Source organism: Pocillopora verrucosa, chromosome 3 (genome assembly GCF_036669915.1).
Source record: "Pocillopora verrucosa isolate sample1 chromosome 3, ASM3666991v2, whole genome shotgun sequence".
In the NCBI taxonomy this organism is placed as follows: domain Eukaryota; kingdom Metazoa; phylum Cnidaria; class Anthozoa; order Scleractinia; family Pocilloporidae; genus Pocillopora; species Pocillopora verrucosa.
Window position 1 is genome coordinate 25,231,115 of NC_089314.1, and position 17,280 is coordinate 25,248,394.

Genomic DNA, 17,280 nt, shown 5'->3' on the forward strand with positions numbered 1-17,280 from the left:
CTATGAGAATTACTGTTTCACTGAAGATTTGGCTTCAAATTATTCAAGTAGAAAATATTTTATTGATGTATTAGCCTTGCGGACTATGATAAAATGCTTATCATCGGAGTGTAGTTTCAAAGAATGAATCGTGAGACCCAAAGAACAAAGCGATAGTGCAGAGAGTATCACTAGCATCGATAAAGACTTTCGTTTCACCCGGACAGAAAACCGTGAGGACGGACCCACTCGTTGCAGTTTTTAACGCATTGATACGCATGGTGGAAAAACGATGTATTGTGGTGACCCAAGATGTCCCGAGGTGAAAATATGATACTTAAAACCTGTCCCACTCCTCTCCGCTCAAAACTTATTGAGAACAATCATCAACTCGGGCTCGGCTGAAACGACCAAGCCTTAGTTTCGTTTTCATTTTCATGACCAAGAGAACGTTGCGTAGAGCATTTAAAACTACACCTTACTTTCCCAAGAAAGTAGTTGAGAACTCGTAAATTTATGCCAAAATCAATCGTACATGTCCAAAGTAACTCTTTTAATGTTTCGGCAAGAATTTATTCCAACAAACGAAACAAACTGAAGTATTGATGCGAACTAAACAATCGAAGAAGTTGCGAAAATGAAGTTACGATTGACAAGTTATTACAATTATTGGTGAGGAAATTGACAACCGAGAAAACAAAATAATAGACAACAAAAGATACTCACAATATCCGTTGTACAATAGCCGGAGACAAATGGCTGGTTAAAGACGATCATAGAAAATGACTGAGGAAAACGATCCAGCCCAGACAGACGATGAAGCCGAATGAATAACATTTACGGTAAAGACCTTGTATGAATGACACAAACCAAGGTAAATTATGCCAAAAAAGTAACAGAATGTCGATGAAAGTAATGTGCGTGAAAACGAAAGAACTTAATGAAAAAGCAACAAAAAGAAAGAAATACGAATTCTTGATGAATAACGTCAAATCACCGGCTTTGGCTGCACCATCGTAAACTTAACAACTCGAAACTATAAGTGGGAAAATGAACTTTTCGGTGTTGTTATCTGTAGAGAAATTGATATGAAGTCCGATGTCACCATTGCTCAAGGGTTAGTGGAGGGGGGCAAGCAATTTTTCAGGAACAGGGAAAAGGTGACAAATGTCACCAAGGTTGCAAGCGTCCTTGGCACCTTCACAAAATTTTTAAAAGCAGCGAGACCATTGTTTAACGCTTTGGTGGCATCGCTTTCATTTTAACGACATTAGTTGTTCTTTCATTACACATTTTCTCCATCAACGATTACATCCTTTACAAGCATTTCGTTTTCCGTCACTGCTCTTGAGAGAAATCGCTTCGATTTTACGACGAAGAGGAGCGACTTCTTTTCAGCAGGACCCACATCGGCTGCGCCCTTGTCACGAGTCTTGCTCCTAGAAGAGTTTCTTAAGTAGTGCAACAGTTTTGCTAGATCAACCAAGGAACAAAACTCAAATGTTACTCCTCTCTGTGACCTCAGTGCATTAAGACCAGCTCTAGAATAGTTATTAAACCCCTTGCTGTTCTAGTACATTAGAGCGCGGCCTCCATATCTTTTCCTCAAATGAGTTGACGTCAATCCGTAACCGCCGGAGACATTCTCCTCTTCCTCACGTGACATGATATTGCTATACAGCGGGTAATCGCCGCTGGAACAAATTTAACAAAAGAAGCTCTGATTAGAAAATTATGTGAAAAACGCCAAACAGAATGCAGATATGGAAGACTACTCAGTAAGCCCGGGGCGAGTTCTACGAAAGCGACGCTATTCAGTCCTCAGGTTTGTTTTGAGAACGCAGCTCTTGAAAAGTTACACCGGCGTCGTTGTCGATGTGTAATTCTGTTATACTACCCTATGTCTACGAGTTATTGTGTTCCTGAATGCCAACAAAAGGGAGGGAAATCTTCCGCGGGAGAGAAGGTTTGGTTTTTTGAGTTCCCCCTACGCACATGAAGAGAAAACAGAAAAAAAAACCTAAAAAACCGATAAATGGCTGATTCTCCCACGACCATTATGTTACGCGTTTGTGATACAGCAATTTCCTATTCCACGACCAAGCCCAAAATTTGCCGCTTCGCACTCCTATCCTATTAACTCTTTCCTCCTCTACATTAGTATCCAAATTCTCCTCACCGCTCTCTCTACATTTCCTAAGGTACTGACAGGGAGAATGTGTTTGACAATTGGGAGCTTCTTAAATTGGTGATCATTTCCGTTATTCTCATGACCTTTACACTTGATTCAAGGGTGATGCTGTAAGGAGAAATTAGAGGCTAATCCCACTAAGATGTTGAGGGGTTAAAGAAAGGTGATTCAATCGAGACAGTTAAATCATACTTACTAATAGTAATCCCAAATAGCATAGTAATAAACAATGAGAGCCATGAAGAAAAACGGCGTTACTACTGCATAGAAGACAACTTTCCATGGAGAAATCTGGAAAAAGAATTATCTATAAGTGAGTCTCTGAAAGAAGCCGGCTGTTCCGCCTGCAGTCGATTCTTATCATGAAAAAAAAGTAAATGAAGAAACCGAACTACTGTGAGTCACAGACATTGATCCCTCCATTTTCCATTTACCATTTGAAGGAACTGCAACAGCTGTAACAAACTGGTTTTAGGTGGTAACTACGAAAATCCCGGGTTTTTTCCCTTTGCGTGTCACACCCAGACATTACAGTTTTGCACGAACAGCCCTTTTTATATAATTTGGGTAAAATGTATAGTCATCCTTCTTTTGCATCGTTATTAATCGTTATATCCATTAATGTAGTGTCATTTACTCTCCCATCTGGTTTGGCTCTTCAGTCTCTTTCATAGTCTTTCCTGATCAACACCGCAGGTGAATGCGCTTCCCTCCTATCATCAAAACAGCGTTCAAACGTCAGGCATGCGCGAGGGGATCAATTCCGACCGGCCACACACTATTTCCCGCGCAAAATTTCTGAGAAAAACATAAGAAACGACCGCTGTCTCGCAAAATAAGCGAAAGGAAATTGGAACATTCAAAGAAATCTGTAAAAGAAACAGATGGGGGATAAAGGTGAGCTCGAGACTTTTCAAACCCGGCCAAAGCTTTTTCAAGCATTGGTATTCTGTTAATTTACCATTCTGTATTTAGTTTTACCAGAAGTTATAATATTTTGAAACACCTTGACTTAGTGGCTTGTGTGGCTGTTTGTAACTCGTGTGAGGCAACTTGGTTCCGACAGCCTTAAAGCACGCCACTTAATCCATATAACCTTCCCGCATGCGCAGACGTTAGACCGCTGTGTTTCTGCCATTCCACTGTCGCATACCTTAATCTATATACCTCGTCCCATCCAATATGGCTACCGCTAATTTTTTGTGTCTACCATTATATCTTCTATGATCTCGAAAGTTAGCATGTTTAGGTAAATCCAAACAACAGTGTTCAAAATATCTTCTTTACTCACTTCGTTGGATGGTAACTCCCAGTAGTCCTTGCAGTTTAACAGTGAACACGTGTTTGAACTGATCTCCTCTGTAAGCAGAAAAACATGAATTGTTTAGAATTTTTGTAAGATTAAATGTGGACTAATCAAACTTGTATGAAAATAATGCAGTGTGTACTACAGTGTTCCAGTGAATGTAATGAGCAGGCAGCTCACCAAATAGTTTGAATTCTTCCTCAACTGATAGATTGCCCTGAGGAAGGCAACTTCGCATTAAAGCCTGCAATGATAATTGAAAAACGATCAGCTATTAGCTGTATGTTAAGTAGTTGCACAATTGGTGTTATCACTCAGATAGAGGTTAAGTCTTTAACTCTTTAAGCCCCAAAGTGATTAACATGTGACTTCTCCCTGTGATATCTGAACAATGTTCAGCAAACAGGTAATGGGAATACTCAAACTTATCAGATAGTAGTTGTTATCTAGATCTTGTGCCAAATTCTCTTATTTTATTTACAAGGAAATGTGTAGCAGCTAAATGGGAGAATTAACAATTATATCTTGGGAGTTAAAGGTTAAAAAAACTGTCATGGGTAATGAAAAGATGACAATGTTACAACCTGAAAACAAGCTTCCTTGAAAGTCAAATGAAGAGCTTTTGTCAGTTGAATGTATTGTGTCTGGTTCATGGAAATTTTATTGTTAATGTTTGCTTTTATTTCAATGACTATTAGACTCAAATGAAGACTCAATGGACCATTTTTGTTACATTAAAATTCAAACATGGCTCAGAGGCTTGGGGGAATAAAACAAAGGAATTCGCATTGAGGTTGAGGGATGAATATAATTTCTTTTGTTTTATTCTACCAAGCCTTGGAACCATGCTAGAATTTTAATATATTGAAAATGGCCTATTATAGACTCGTACAGTAAAATTACAGCAAGGTTTCATGTTTCTTCTAATTACATGCATCTTTAAAAACCTGTTCAATTACAAACACAAGAGTCAACCCTGTGAGAATCTATATTCTCCATACAATATCACCCTTGAAATACACATTAAGGTCAGGAGAGTAAAGGAAATGATCACCAATTAGAGATGCTCTTAGTTGTTGGACAAATTCTCCCTGGAAACCTAAGGAAATGTATAGAGAACAGTATGGAGAATATCTGTACTGATGTTAGGGTGTAAAGGGTTAAAGAGAAACAGCTCCCCATATGCAAAAAATATTCCAGATTACCTCACATCTCTTTTTGCGAACAATTAGTTTGTTTTCTTTGCAGAGTTTCTTTTTCCAAAAGTTGTCTTTTCTCTGGTTTTCAAACACATCACATCTGAAGATGTCACAAAAATCAGCTAGACACACTGTAGAACCCTATAAGTAAGTAAAGGTACAGACAATAAATAAATATATATACTCTACCAGATTGCAGCATTCATGATTGAATGCTAATAAATTAATAAATGCCCCTGGGATGTGTGTGTGTGTCAGGTGTCAGGGGGGAAGGGGGGAGGGGAAGAGTCCTGAAATGAGATAGTGTCTAATTCAAGAAGGTATATGCAACACTCCAATTCCTTTCATATAACAGAAAACGAGACAAGCCTAAGCTCTAAGTGATTCAGTTTTGTGCTTGTACACAGATAGGTTTTATGAATAGCCAATTAGTTGACAAAAAACATCCAGATTTCAAGTCCCACGCTCAAATAAGATGGTGCTGTAGTGCTTCAAAATCTTCTTGCAGCAAAAGATAGTATACTCTTACCTTTATTAACTTGTCACTATGTCTGTTATCAAAGTGCAAGTCAAGATAATGCTCGGCATAGAAAGCCTTGCCGCATAAGTTGCACACCCATTTTGAGGCATATTCCTCTATTTTATTTCCCTCTTGAACACTGTATAAATCTCTGGATGAGTGCAGTGGACATTTTATATGAGGTTCTTGGTTCTTAGCTTGGAATACATTATAGAATTGCTGCAAGGAAAAAAAATTAGAAAAGGACATGTAACAGTTGAAGGGTTTCTGGAATACAGGTGGCTATTTTTCAATTGTATTGTTGCTGTTGTTGTTGGTTTTTCCTTTCAGCTGATGAGTGATTTCTTTCAATGTTAAGACACTTTTTGGAACATGTTAAATGAAGTGCCTAATATTTACAATTTTCTAAATCCACATATATTTTTGCTAAAAAAAAAAAAAAACAAATTTGCCAGAAAACTCAGTTTCACTTTAGCTAAAAGTTGTTTCGTGATCAAAATCTTAGTGGTGATGAGTCCATTAATAAGTAATATTTTTAACATTACATTGGCATTATCTCTCTAATTTTTACCTCCGTCAACTGATTCCTCACAATCCGGGAGAGGGGTCTAGAGCAGTGACTTTTGGGATCTGTAGTCTGTATACAATGCATGAGCTGAAACTAAATGGAATCTCCATTAAACCTTTATAATACATAATTCTTTCCGTAAGATTTTATTTCTCATGAGCTGGTGTCAGTTACTTTGAGTGGCACTACATTACACGTAAGAATGGGCTCCTGGTGTAAGATATCTCTGAAGCAAAATATCTGTCAGAAAATGTGATCCTCATGTAGACAACAGTGAAACGATGTTTCTCGGAAAGATATACCGAGAATAATTAAACTTACAAAGAGCGCGCTTTCTAAAGAATAAAGCAGAATGATCCATGGTCTTGAGAGCTTATTTTTGTGGAAAACCATTGATGCCTTCAATAAATCTCAGTATTTCCGTTCCCTACAAACATTTGTCAAAACATGTCAACTGCTCTTTCCCGTCGAAAACACCGCCATTTTTCAAAACAAGCGCCTGCAAATCTATCTTTCAGTGGTCAACACACAAGAATAGGTAGGTAGGTCATGTCGGTAGGTACGTCATGTATGGACAAGAATACAGGTTCGGGATACAAGTCGTGCCATTCTTTCCCGTCATTATCAAATGGCGTCGATGCGTACGCGTATAGTAACAGTGAACTTGTAGATTACGGCGCCTAACGGAGTTTTCCTAACATTTGAACGTCTAAAGTAGAAACATTGGAAAAGGTTTAGTATGGCTCGTTCTAAAAGGTTAGCTTTAGACTTGTCTATGTCTACGAAATTGAGGAATGACTCCTGTCTGAAACGGCGCACGTGCATCGATTTCAATCTGTTTACAGCCTTGCAGACGCGAGGAATTATAACTGTGATCGTTGTATTGTTACAGCCAAATAATCTATGTTAGGAAATGTTGTGTTATGATAATGGTTTGAACAAGAGTAGAAAATTTTCAAATCCATTATCGAAACACCATTGATAACTAACAAAGATAGAAAATCTTGAGCTTTTGGGAATGGACTCTCCCATCATTTGCTATATATGATATACAGATATTCTGGATTTTCTAAACCCATAGCATACAAGTTAGGTTTAAAGGAATGAATATTATGATTGATGAATAATTTAACTTTGTATCCTTTATTTTTCTTTCAAAAAAGATCAAAGAAGCGAGGTAAACGCAAAGTTGAAAGTGAGGAAGTTTATGATGAGCCGGATCCCGTAAGTGAAGATACAGCTGTATGTTGCAGTATCATTTAAGGCTGAGACTACAGATAAAGTGACTATAATAATAGGCATAATGACAGTTCTTTTGTATGGATTATCAGATTCCTCAACTATTGAATTGCAATCACAACAGGATGTTTGCATTAGACTGATTTTCTTGGTCAAAAATTTGGTGTAGAAAGCCCTTATTTTTAATTTACACTTTTTCCTCATCTGATAGAATGGGATGTCATTCACCCTTTGCATAAATGGCAGACTCAATTAGTATTCTATTATACTTATGTAGACTATCCAAACTAACCCTGTCAGTATATCTAAGGAACAACAAAACCTTGATTCAAAGATGAGACAAGTTGGGCTAATTTACTTGAGTACAAAAGAATATCAGTCAGGTCTGCGATTTATATCTACTGCCTATGGCCTAATCAGGGACTCCTTTCAGAAATAAATCAGCAGGAAAATTCTCCCTGTTGCCCCATGTCACAGAGCAAAAGATAAGTATTGATTGTTCTAGTATGCTGCATTACATGTAGCCTTAGTTCTACTGTACTTTGTCAACAATAATTATAAAAGAATAATGAGATTTCCTCAAACACTTGTACATTTCACAGGAAGGAGATGATTATTTTCTTGATGATATTGATAAATTTCATGCTGAGAGGGAGAAGGTGAGTCTCTTGCATCACACCTAATTAATTGTAGTTTGGGCTCCGAAAAACTTACTTATGGAATCATTTTGTGATATGTGCAAAAAAAAATACTTGTATTACATGTACATATATATATGTTATTTGCCGGCTGGGAGGTCCGTATGGTGAAAAACTGTGACTGAGGTCTTGAAAATGCTGCCTGAGGCCGCAGGCCGAGGGCAGCATTTACAAGGCCGAGGTCACAGTTTTTCACCATACGGACCGACCCTTAGCTGGTAAATAACATTTTTTTTTTTTTTAACTTAACGAAATACATTCTGAAAGAACCCGAATGATTTAGGGTTATAAATACGGCAAGATCTTCCATAAACTGAACAATTTTTAAGTGAGTAAATGGTAGTTAAAGTAAAGGTGATACAAATTAAAGAGAGATGCTTCACTGAAACATTTTCACTTGCGTAATGATAAAGGTGATTTAAAAGGCTTCCAAACAAACTTTGAAACATTATTTTTACAAGTATCTGTCACAATCTGACACCTGTCAATCAGAGAGCGCATAAGAAAAAAAAAGCGCAAGAAGATTTGAAAAACAACGGAATTAGTTTGGCAAGGACTGTCACGACAATGTTTTCTTAAAAAACAATCAATGATATAACGGAAAGTGTTATTCACTCTCATCGACGATTCATTCATGTATGAAGATTTACCTCTGTTCATTAAGTAAACGGCGAGGAAAGTTATTGTGAGTAAATTTAAATTTTTTATTTTGAAGTTGTGAAAGTTTGCTCGTTTGCTCGTTTGTTTACTGCAACGGCGTGTGTAAATCTGGTCTTTCCTCCACTAAAACTAAATTCGAACGGCACACTCCAACGAGACACAAGGAGATTTAATGCGGCCTTTTCTCAATAAATTCCTTCAGATTCTGTTGTGCGATTTATGGTCCAAATGTCCAAATTGAACGGACTTTGAAAGACTCACTGAGAGCGTATATTTATTGTCGAACTGAGACAATAAATGAATGACATTAAATGAGACAATCAGACATTAAATGAATGAAAGTTCCATTGTTCAGTTCACCTGTAACCAAATACCTCACGTTTTAACTTTCTAAGTACTTTTTGTGAACGATTAAAATCAATTGCAGACGGTTTTTAGGCCACTTGTCAACCAACGTAATGACACAATTGCCTATACAAATTCGTTCTGAAACCAATATTTTTTTGTCAACTAAAGTGATTTGAGAGAGAGAAAAGAGAGGATTCATAAGTCGGCTTGAGGTAGTGACCGATGTGTTTGCTTAAAAATACTGCCCAGTGGGCAAAACGAGGTATATTTATGAAAAATGGCAATGAAATTTGAGATGTACACAGTGACTCACGAAGAACCAATCAGATTGCAGGATTCGTTACCGTGCCCTCTAAAAAAAAATAAATTCATGTACCAGATAAGATGTTTAAATTAAAAGGTAGAAAATTAGAAACTATCATAAAATGAGATGTTTTAATTAAAAGTTAGAACATTAGAAACTATCATAATGATATCGAACAATTAAATTCATTCTCATATAGTATATCTTGTTTTTTTTAAGATTCTTTTAGATGATACTGTTAAGGACAAGGAAGATCTTGATGATGATAATCAACAGGTACATATAATAATTTGTTTAATCCTGAAATTTTCAATAGTTGCCCAATTTGTCGAGAATTGTCAGATATATACAGTACATGTAAAATGTGTGCAGGCACAGCTTATTTTTAAAATTAGTATTGTTATACAGTATATTCCAGTAAATGTAGATGAGAAAGTGGTTGAGTCAAGTTAATGTTGATTGTTTTCAAATTCTTGAAAAGTTGACTAAAAGCTACTTTTACTGAACTATTTTTAATGTACTTCAAGGATGAAGAGGTGATGGCCTTGGATATTGGTGATTCTGATGATGAGAGTGATGACAACAATGATGATGATGATGATGAAAGTGATATTGATACAGATGATGTGGAGGATGACGAAGTTGATGAGGTACTTTATACTTTTTAAGTAAATTTACTCCTTACATTATATTTAAGAGAATGGTGCAGAGGTGTTGCAGTTACTTTGTAGTTGAGTTGTAATCATGCATTAAGTGTGTCCATTAAATTATAAAGTCACAGGCATAGTATAAAACCAGGTACATGTCCTTTGGTGAAAGCAATACCGTTGAACCTATTTTAAGTGGCACCATATTTAAGCAGTTACCCTGTATTAGGCAGTCGGTTGTCAAAGTCTCCAATTTTTTCCTTTCAGTCACTGTAATTTTCACCTCTCTTAAGTGGTCACCTCTATAACTGCATGGGTCACCTTTACTAAGCCCTGATGACCTGTTTGTATTGTCCTCTCCCTGTACTGAATGGTCACGTAAAGCAGAACTAGTTGAATGGAACTAAGAAAAATCTTTCCAGAAAAATTTAATCCATTTTTATCTCCTAGTTTTGAGAAAGTTTTTGTACATAAAGTAGTTAATTATGTCAGGAAATGAAGTTCTTTTTTTATCAGTTTCTATAATACCCCTATTTTGTGGAAGCTGTATTTAGTGGTCACTTTGTGGGTGACTGCTTAATACAGGTTGGACTGTATTTATAATCTTGCAATTCTTTGTAGGAAAATGAAGAAGAAAGTGGAAAGGAAGAAGAACTGGGAAAAGGTGAGCAAAATGACCTGAAGATGCTAATGCTTGCTATGGATAAAAACCCAACAAGATATATCATTATTCTGTTTACATGTAAGCCACAAGAAAGTCCAGATAAAATGCTTAAAATGTATTTTTTTCATAGGCATGCCAAGTCAAAAGTCCTGGGGTAGAAAGAAATCAGCTTTTTATGACGCTGATATTGTTGAAGAATATTCAGGTGAGTAGTCATGTTGAATTACTTGTAGTTGTGCCTCTTTTATGCTTTAATTTTTAGACGAGAGAGCTGATTAGGTAAGATCAAATGCAGTAGATTATTACAGGGCAATTGTAAGTTGACAGTCCATTAACCCTTTACACCCTAACATCAGTATACCTTTTCTCCATACTGTTCTCTATACATTTCCTATGATACTGACAAAGAGAATTTGTTTAACAATCAAGAGCTTCTTTAGTTTTTGATCATTTCCTTTATTCTCATGACCTCAATATTTGTTTTAGGGGGTGATACTGCTAGGGGAAAATTGTTACTAATCAATCTTAGGGGTGAAAGGGTTAAACTCCATTCATGATTCTTGATCAGCTCATTCTTGGAAACTTTTTAGGATCAAGGTTCAAAATTAGTTTCAAGTCATTTTAGGTCATTTGAGAAATTACTGGTGGAGAGTTTCATGAACTGCAGTCAGCTTTGAAAACAGGCTACTGAAACTAGCCCTGTACTTTACTGCTGAAAAGGAGTGGCTCTTTTAATGTTTTAATGCTGTTGCTATGATGTTTTTGTCATTATTGGTATTATGATCACAAGTATCATTAGAAAGGTTGTGGATATTCATAACTTTGGAGAATTACAATAGTAGAGAGGCCTTATTGTTCGACTCACAATATGGTCTCTTTCAATGTGGATTCTGGCATTCCAGCTTCATACAGCTAGTGTCCTCAGGTAATTAGGCTGACTGTTTAAAACATTTCACTATTATTGTTTTAATGTGTTGATCTGTTGTCATTGATGTTGGTGTTGACAGGATCTGATGAGGAGATGGATGAGCTGGCAAAAGAAGAGGAAGAAGAGGCTCTGGCCCTACAGAGACAAATGGCTGCTTCTTTACAAGAACAAGATTTTGATGCTGAAAACTTTGAGGTTTGCTTCAGTAATAAGCCACCTTAAATGTAATTTAGGATTATCAACTATAGGAAGCTGACATTTCCAGCATTAGCCCTTCATTAGAGTGCTTGAAACATCAGCTTTGAAACTCGTTACAGAGGCCAATTTACATTATCCTGTTACACTCTCCTACTGATGCAGCACCACACTTTCTTTAGAAACTTACCCCCTTTAAACTTAAATGTACACTAGGACTCAGCATCTCTGTACTATGAGTGGCAAAAAGTCTTTTGATTTCACAAGAATCTTACACTAGCTAGGAGCTCAGAAAGATAAGATTCAACACTGCATCGGAGGGTGGGGGGTTTGATGCAAAATCCAATACCATACAACCAGGTTGAGGGACAATGAAATATGTCAAGATTTTAGCTACAAATTGCAGTACATTTTTTATATGTACCTGTACTATATACTTGTTTCTACAATGCTACTTTCTCTAGTTAGCTGGAAAATTAGTGAAGACTGCCATATCTCATACTCTGGCAGTGAGATATGGCAACTATTTTCCCTTTTCAATTAACTTACTTTTTTTTTTCATTATTTTCAGCTTCCACAAACACCTCACCAGAAAGTGAAAGAAGTAGAACTGAATGAGGTACAGTATGGGAATGAACCATTTATGTGTACATGCAGTTACTTAAAGAGGTAACCCCTACAACTGTATGCTGCTCTCTTATTTTAAAACTTTAGAGAAAATATAATGTATCTTCAAATGATTAATTTTCAGGAGAGGGTTGTTCAAGACCTTACAAAGTTGTCAAAGACTGAAAAGATTCAGGTATGTGGAGTGTACAATGTGTATCTGCAAGGAAATTTATATCAAACTCAACTCCATAACATTGTCTTTAATTTCCTCAACAGATTTTGATCAAAGATTCTCCAGAACTTCTGGGTCTCTTAGATGAATTCAAAGTGAAGGTAAAAACTCTTTGTTTTGTGCTCATTTCATTGCCTTGTCTGTTTAATTGGCTGCTTTTAGCAGGCTACAGAACTCCCTCCATCTCAGCTGGTTTCTTGCCTCCCAAAATATGGATTGCCATCTCAATGGTTTGATTCTTTTTCTTTCTCATGAGCATCACTTGGTGTTTTAAGGCTTATCACAATTCAGTTTCCCATGTAGACACCCTCTCAATTCTTTATTTTCAATGAGAATTAAAAAAACTTCCAGCTACCCTTTCTATTAACTGCTTTCATAAGTTTGCAAAAGGGCAGTTTTTTCCCTCCATTAACAGTAAATGATTCTAACACAGGAATAATGAAAAGTTTTCCTTCTTGTTTGGGTGTGTATTGCCACTGACACCTATTGGAAAAGCAAAAAGATATTTCTGTACTTGCTCATGGTAATGTGACAACAAATTTCACACTGTAACAAGCAATAAATGGATGTTTTTATTTACACTTTTTCCATCAGCTGAAAGAAGTGATAGAAAAAGTGTATCCTCTTGTGAAGATGGCAAGAGCAGGTCAAGTCCCAAAAGAGGTACAGTATTAGTGATTGAAGTCATTGAAGATGTCCTTTTAATGATTTTTCATCTTTCTTGTTTTAGGGTGCAGACTATCTTGAACTGAAACATCAGCTTTATCTCAAGTAAGTAACTTAAAGATGTCTTAATCAAACATGTGTAAACCTTTTTAAGAAAGGTAATGGCAGTCATGTTAGACCTCTGAGCTGGTTATTTGAAAGGCATCAAGGAATCGATAAAAGTAAAATTTAAACTTGACTTATGTTTATCATGAAGAAAACGACAGGTTGAAAGATCTAACGTGAAATAAGTCGTTGTTTGACTTGAAATATCATTCGCGTTTTTACTGAACAGTTACTGTGTCAACATTGGGTTCTACTTGCTGCTGAAAGCCAGACAAACTTCTGTAAGGGATCATCCGGTGATTGAACGACTTGTCCAGTACAGAAAGGTGAGATTGCCGCCACTGAAATCTTCCTTACTATGTATTCAGTGTAAATAAAACTTCCAGCTGTGAGAGCAGTATTCTTTTAATGAAACTGTGATGCTTTTAGCGAGATTTTTCTGAGATTATTTAGTCGTTTCACTGCCGCTGAAATTCTGGATGTGATTGAATCAATTTGAACTGCAAAAGCTAAGCGAAATGGTCAAATGATTGATTTTTTTGAAAAGCAGCTGTGACAAATAGCCAAAAAAGACTGAATTATTTGAATCTGAATGAATTGAAACTGGCGATGTCGATGTGATGGTGTAACCAACTGAGTTATGGAAACGCTGACGCTGACAGTGTTTAAATATCATTTAAACTCATGTACTCCTTTGATGGAGAGGAACTGAAATTATACTTATGAATAAATCGATATGAACAGAAAAAATAATCGAAAAATTAGAAATGATCTTGGACTGATGTCCTGAAACTCGTGCAGTGGCGAAAAGTGAGATTTCACCTCGGGGATCGCTATAGCATTTAGTATCTTTAACTTCTGCTTGTGTTTTCGTAACCACCTTCGTGTAAATTTTTTCTGGGGAATGAGTAATGATATGTTTTTATGTATACTAATTATTTGAGCTAAGACTTGCTTCTTTCATCTTTTTAAAGCTCATAACAGAACTTGAACCACTCGATGAGAGGTTGAAGCCGGAAATAGAGGAGCTACTTACAAAGAGCCAAATCTTATGCCAAAATGGTAAGATTTTGTCTAATGATCGTTTTGCTTTTTTTCAGAGAGTGCGTGATTTTTTTTAATTGCTTTCTGTATGATCTGTTAGTGCTACAAAAGCTGTTAAGACGCGTTATCGGTGAAAGAGTGCACATATTACATTTTAAGTTTGAAGGGGTTCGTCCAATTTTGGCTAGATGCGTCCAATTTCAGATAGTTGCGTCCAACTTCGGACAGTTGCGTCCAATTTCAGATAGTTGCGTACCACTTCGGACAGTTGCGTCCAATTTCGGACAGTTGCGTCCAACTTTGGACAGTTGCGTCCAATTTCGGTCAGTTCCGTCTGATTTCGGGCAGTTGAGTCTAATTTTGGACGATTCCGTTAAATTTCATTCGGTCCAGGTTCCACTTTGATTTTCGGTGCTTCCGCAACTGCAGTCTTGTATAATTTAGAATACTTGCAGTACTACAATATTTTTTTCATTCATTTTTGTGGTTTGTTTGAATTTCTCTTTTAAGACACTCAAGAGAAGATTGATAGCGAAGCAGACAGTAGTCAGGTAAGAAACATTTCGCGCACTTAAAAATACAAAATCAAAAAGAGAAAAAAGGCAATGCAACTTCTACCATTGTACCCTTCCACGCACGAGATATAAACATTTTAACCCATATTGTCTTATTCCCATACATGTCTCTCTGCTTTCCCAATCATTAACTTTTTGACTCGTTAGAGTGGCTAGCACCTCATTTCTCCTCTAAAAATTACTCCTGAATCACACATTAAGGTTAGGAGAATACAGGAAATGATCGCAATTCAATAAGCTCCTTATTGTTTGACATTTTCTCCTTGTAAGGGTGTATAAGGTTAACGTTCTAAATGTGCCAATGCTCTTTCAGGAACAATCCAAAACATCTCAAAAGTCTGTGAAGTTGTCAAGTCTTCTTGATGATAGCGATGACAATTACAGCGAAGCAGGGGACAGTAAAAGTGAAAACAAAAAGAGGAAAAAATCGGAGAAAGATAACGTATGTATACTCACTTTTCAGTTGAAATACGGTGGTCAATCTACATTATTAATTGTGTTTTGGTTCGCACAGGAAGGAAAATCGAATAAACTTGCAAAGGGCATTAAAGGAAAAAGGAAGATGAAGGATGATGTTGATGAGACAGACCCGTTAGAATACTATGAAGCAGTCAAACTACAGAAGAAAATGAAAAAAGAAGCTAAAAAGGCAGCCTATAGGTAAGGGGGGAGGGGAGGGGAGGGGAAACACTCTCATGCGAGCATATTCTCCTCAGCGTTGTAGCATGTGAAGCGAGGCCTGCAAGAGGTCAGCGGTGGGTCTGGTAAAAAATTTACAAGACTCCTCGCTGGCACAAATCTTGCGACCGTAACCGCTCGTTACGCAAAATGGACGTGTAGGTGCTCGAAGGCCGGGAAATGCCATCACGCCAGAGTTATCACGAGCGACAATGACATACAGCTGACTGTATCTTTCTACATTTTTTGTTTGTTAAGTTTGGAAATAGAACTGTGTTGAGGCCTTCACCTGACTGATTGCGAGGTCCCACGATTTTGGCTTTGGCTAATTAGGCTGTGTCCATGACAGTGTAGGTTTCAGACACAATGCCTCTCTTTTACAGGGAAGAAATCGGAGGAGAGGGAAGGAAGGGAATGGGAAAACCCTGAACGTGGGAAGAGTTAATTTAAAATCCTTTTTGCAGATAACAAATATGCTCAACTGACACAACCAACGTGTAAGTTTCACGTTAACATGCGACGGGAACGTCCTTTGCACTTTATTTATCCCACATTTTTATTTACTTTGATTTTAGTTTCACCTCGGAACAGCATGATGCTGAAGAGGAAGAGAACGAGGACGGAAAAAGAGGAATTACTTACGAGGTGAGAACTACAAGACTTACAACCGTTACGATCGTTTTGCTTTATGAACCTGTTGACCCGTATGATTGACCAGCATCTAATTTCTCCTTACAATATCACCCCTGAATCACTCATTAAGGTTACGAGAGTTAAGAAAATGATCATCAACTAAAGAAGCTCTTGATTGTTAAACAAATTCTCCTTGTCAGCACTCTAGGAAATGTATAGTGAACAGTATGGAGAATATGCACACTGATGTTAGGGTGTAAGGGCCGGGTTATGTGCCATAATTGAACATAAATGCTTGTCGTTTCGCCATAGATTTCTCAAAATAAGGGACTCACAGCTAAGAAGAAAAAGGAACTTCGCAATCCGCGTGTGAAACACAGAAGAAAATTCTACAAGGCTCAGATAAAGCGCAAGAGTCAGGTAAGATCCTTAAGAATTTTTTTTTTTTTTTTCAGTTTAGTACGGTGTCTGGTATGGATTTTACCTAAATTTCTGTTCTCTTTCACTTTCTATTTTTGTATCATTTAACTTGTTTTTCTCGTTCTCGTTGCAGGTCCTACCGGTTGTAAACGAGCAGAACCGGTATGGTGGCGAGGTGACGGGAATCAGGTCACACCTGACCAGGAGTATCAAAATCAAATGAAAAATTATGGGTTATTTTAATTCCTCAATACACTTTCTCCTTACGTAGTTAATGGTTTTAACCCAGGAGTAAAGGAAGATCAGATCAAACCATCAAGCTTTCCACCCAGAGTAGAACATTTCGCTTGTAGAAAGCTTTTGCTTGCCGTTAATTTGAATCCTACTTTGTCTGAAGTTATATTTCAATTGAAATAATAGATTTGAAAAGAGAAGCCATTATTATTGTCAAAAGGGAGTGTATATTTATTTCCATTTTTCCCATTTGTACACCTGTGCTCTGTACTTAACGTAAAAAGTAGCGGGGAACACTTCTGAACACTTCGTGAACTTTTTTGCAAAAATTCTAAAAAGAAGACAAAAGGAAGTAAGCTTGTTTAATCAACTGGTGGTGACACCCCAAAATATGTATAAAAGACTCAGAAAGATGAGCACGCTGTAAGTTCACTCTTGGTACAGTTCGCGCTACGTAGCACAAGGAAATACATAAACTGGCTGACATTTTTTATCGTGTTTTTTCTCACAATGCAAAGGAGTTATTTATATTGAGACAAGAAAAAACACCGGCATACTGTATCAAAAGTAACAACAACAACAGAAAAAGGTATCCAAGCAACAATACAAACAAAACAAACTCTTTTTAGCCCACAATA

General features: G+C 37.0%; 2 protein-coding genes across 2 annotated transcripts; one reads left to right on the forward strand and one right to left on the reverse strand.

Moving 5' to 3' along the window:
- Window positions 1-92: 92 nt before the first annotated feature.
- Window positions 93-6,257, reverse strand: LOC131800315 (uncharacterized). Its single transcript, XM_059118005.2, has 8 exons — window positions 6,085-6,257; window positions 5,767-5,856; window positions 5,205-5,414; window positions 4,682-4,816; window positions 3,657-3,720; window positions 3,462-3,529; window positions 2,367-2,461; window positions 93-1,673 (listed from the first exon to the last, which is right to left on the reverse strand). Exons 1-8 carry the CDS (start codon window positions 6,154-6,156, stop codon window positions 1,550-1,552), a joined length of 858 nt encoding a protein of 285 aa, XP_058973988.2. The 5' UTR covers window positions 6,157-6,257; the 3' UTR covers window positions 93-1,549.
- A 123-nt stretch (window positions 6,258-6,380) lies between these two features.
- On the forward strand, window positions 6,381-17,140 carry LOC131800305 (something about silencing protein 10). Its single transcript, XM_059117989.2, has 21 exons — window positions 6,381-6,519; window positions 6,927-6,987; window positions 7,605-7,661; window positions 9,232-9,288; window positions 9,540-9,662; window positions 10,281-10,323; window positions 10,454-10,528; window positions 11,331-11,446; window positions 12,018-12,065; window positions 12,198-12,248; window positions 12,332-12,388; window positions 12,882-12,950; window positions 13,018-13,058; window positions 13,288-13,384; window positions 14,033-14,120; window positions 14,613-14,653; window positions 14,991-15,119; window positions 15,192-15,337; window positions 15,931-16,000; window positions 16,301-16,408; window positions 16,542-17,140. The coding sequence occupies exons 1-21, from the start codon at window positions 6,503-6,505 to the stop codon at window positions 16,629-16,631; spliced, it is 1,584 nt and encodes a 527-aa protein (XP_058973972.2). The 5' UTR covers window positions 6,381-6,502; the 3' UTR covers window positions 16,632-17,140.
- Window positions 17,141-17,280: the final 140 nt, after the last annotated feature.

Excerpts from the sequence above, each read along its gene's own strand:
- LOC131800315 (XM_059118005.2), bottom strand. The coding sequence starts at position 6,156 with ATGGTTTTCCACAAAAATAAGCTCTCAAGACCATGGATCATTCTGCTT. Across the intron at positions 5,415-5,766 it reads TGAGGAATCAGTTGACGGAG|CAATTCTATAATGTATTCCA; the intron begins GTAAAAATTAGA and ends TTTTCCTTGCAG. Across the intron at positions 3,721-4,681 it reads TTCGCAAAAAGAGATGTGAG|GCTTTAATGCGAAGTTGCCT; the intron begins GTAATCTGGAAT and ends TTATCATTGCAG.
- LOC131800305 (XM_059117989.2), top strand. Across the intron at positions 9,663-10,280 it reads AGGATGACGAAGTTGATGAG|GAAAATGAAGAAGAAAGTGG; the intron begins GTACTTTATACT and ends AATTCTTTGTAG. Across the intron at positions 12,951-13,017 it reads CAGGTCAAGTCCCAAAAGAG|GGTGCAGACTATCTTGAACT; the intron begins GTACAGTATTAG and ends TTCTTGTTTTAG.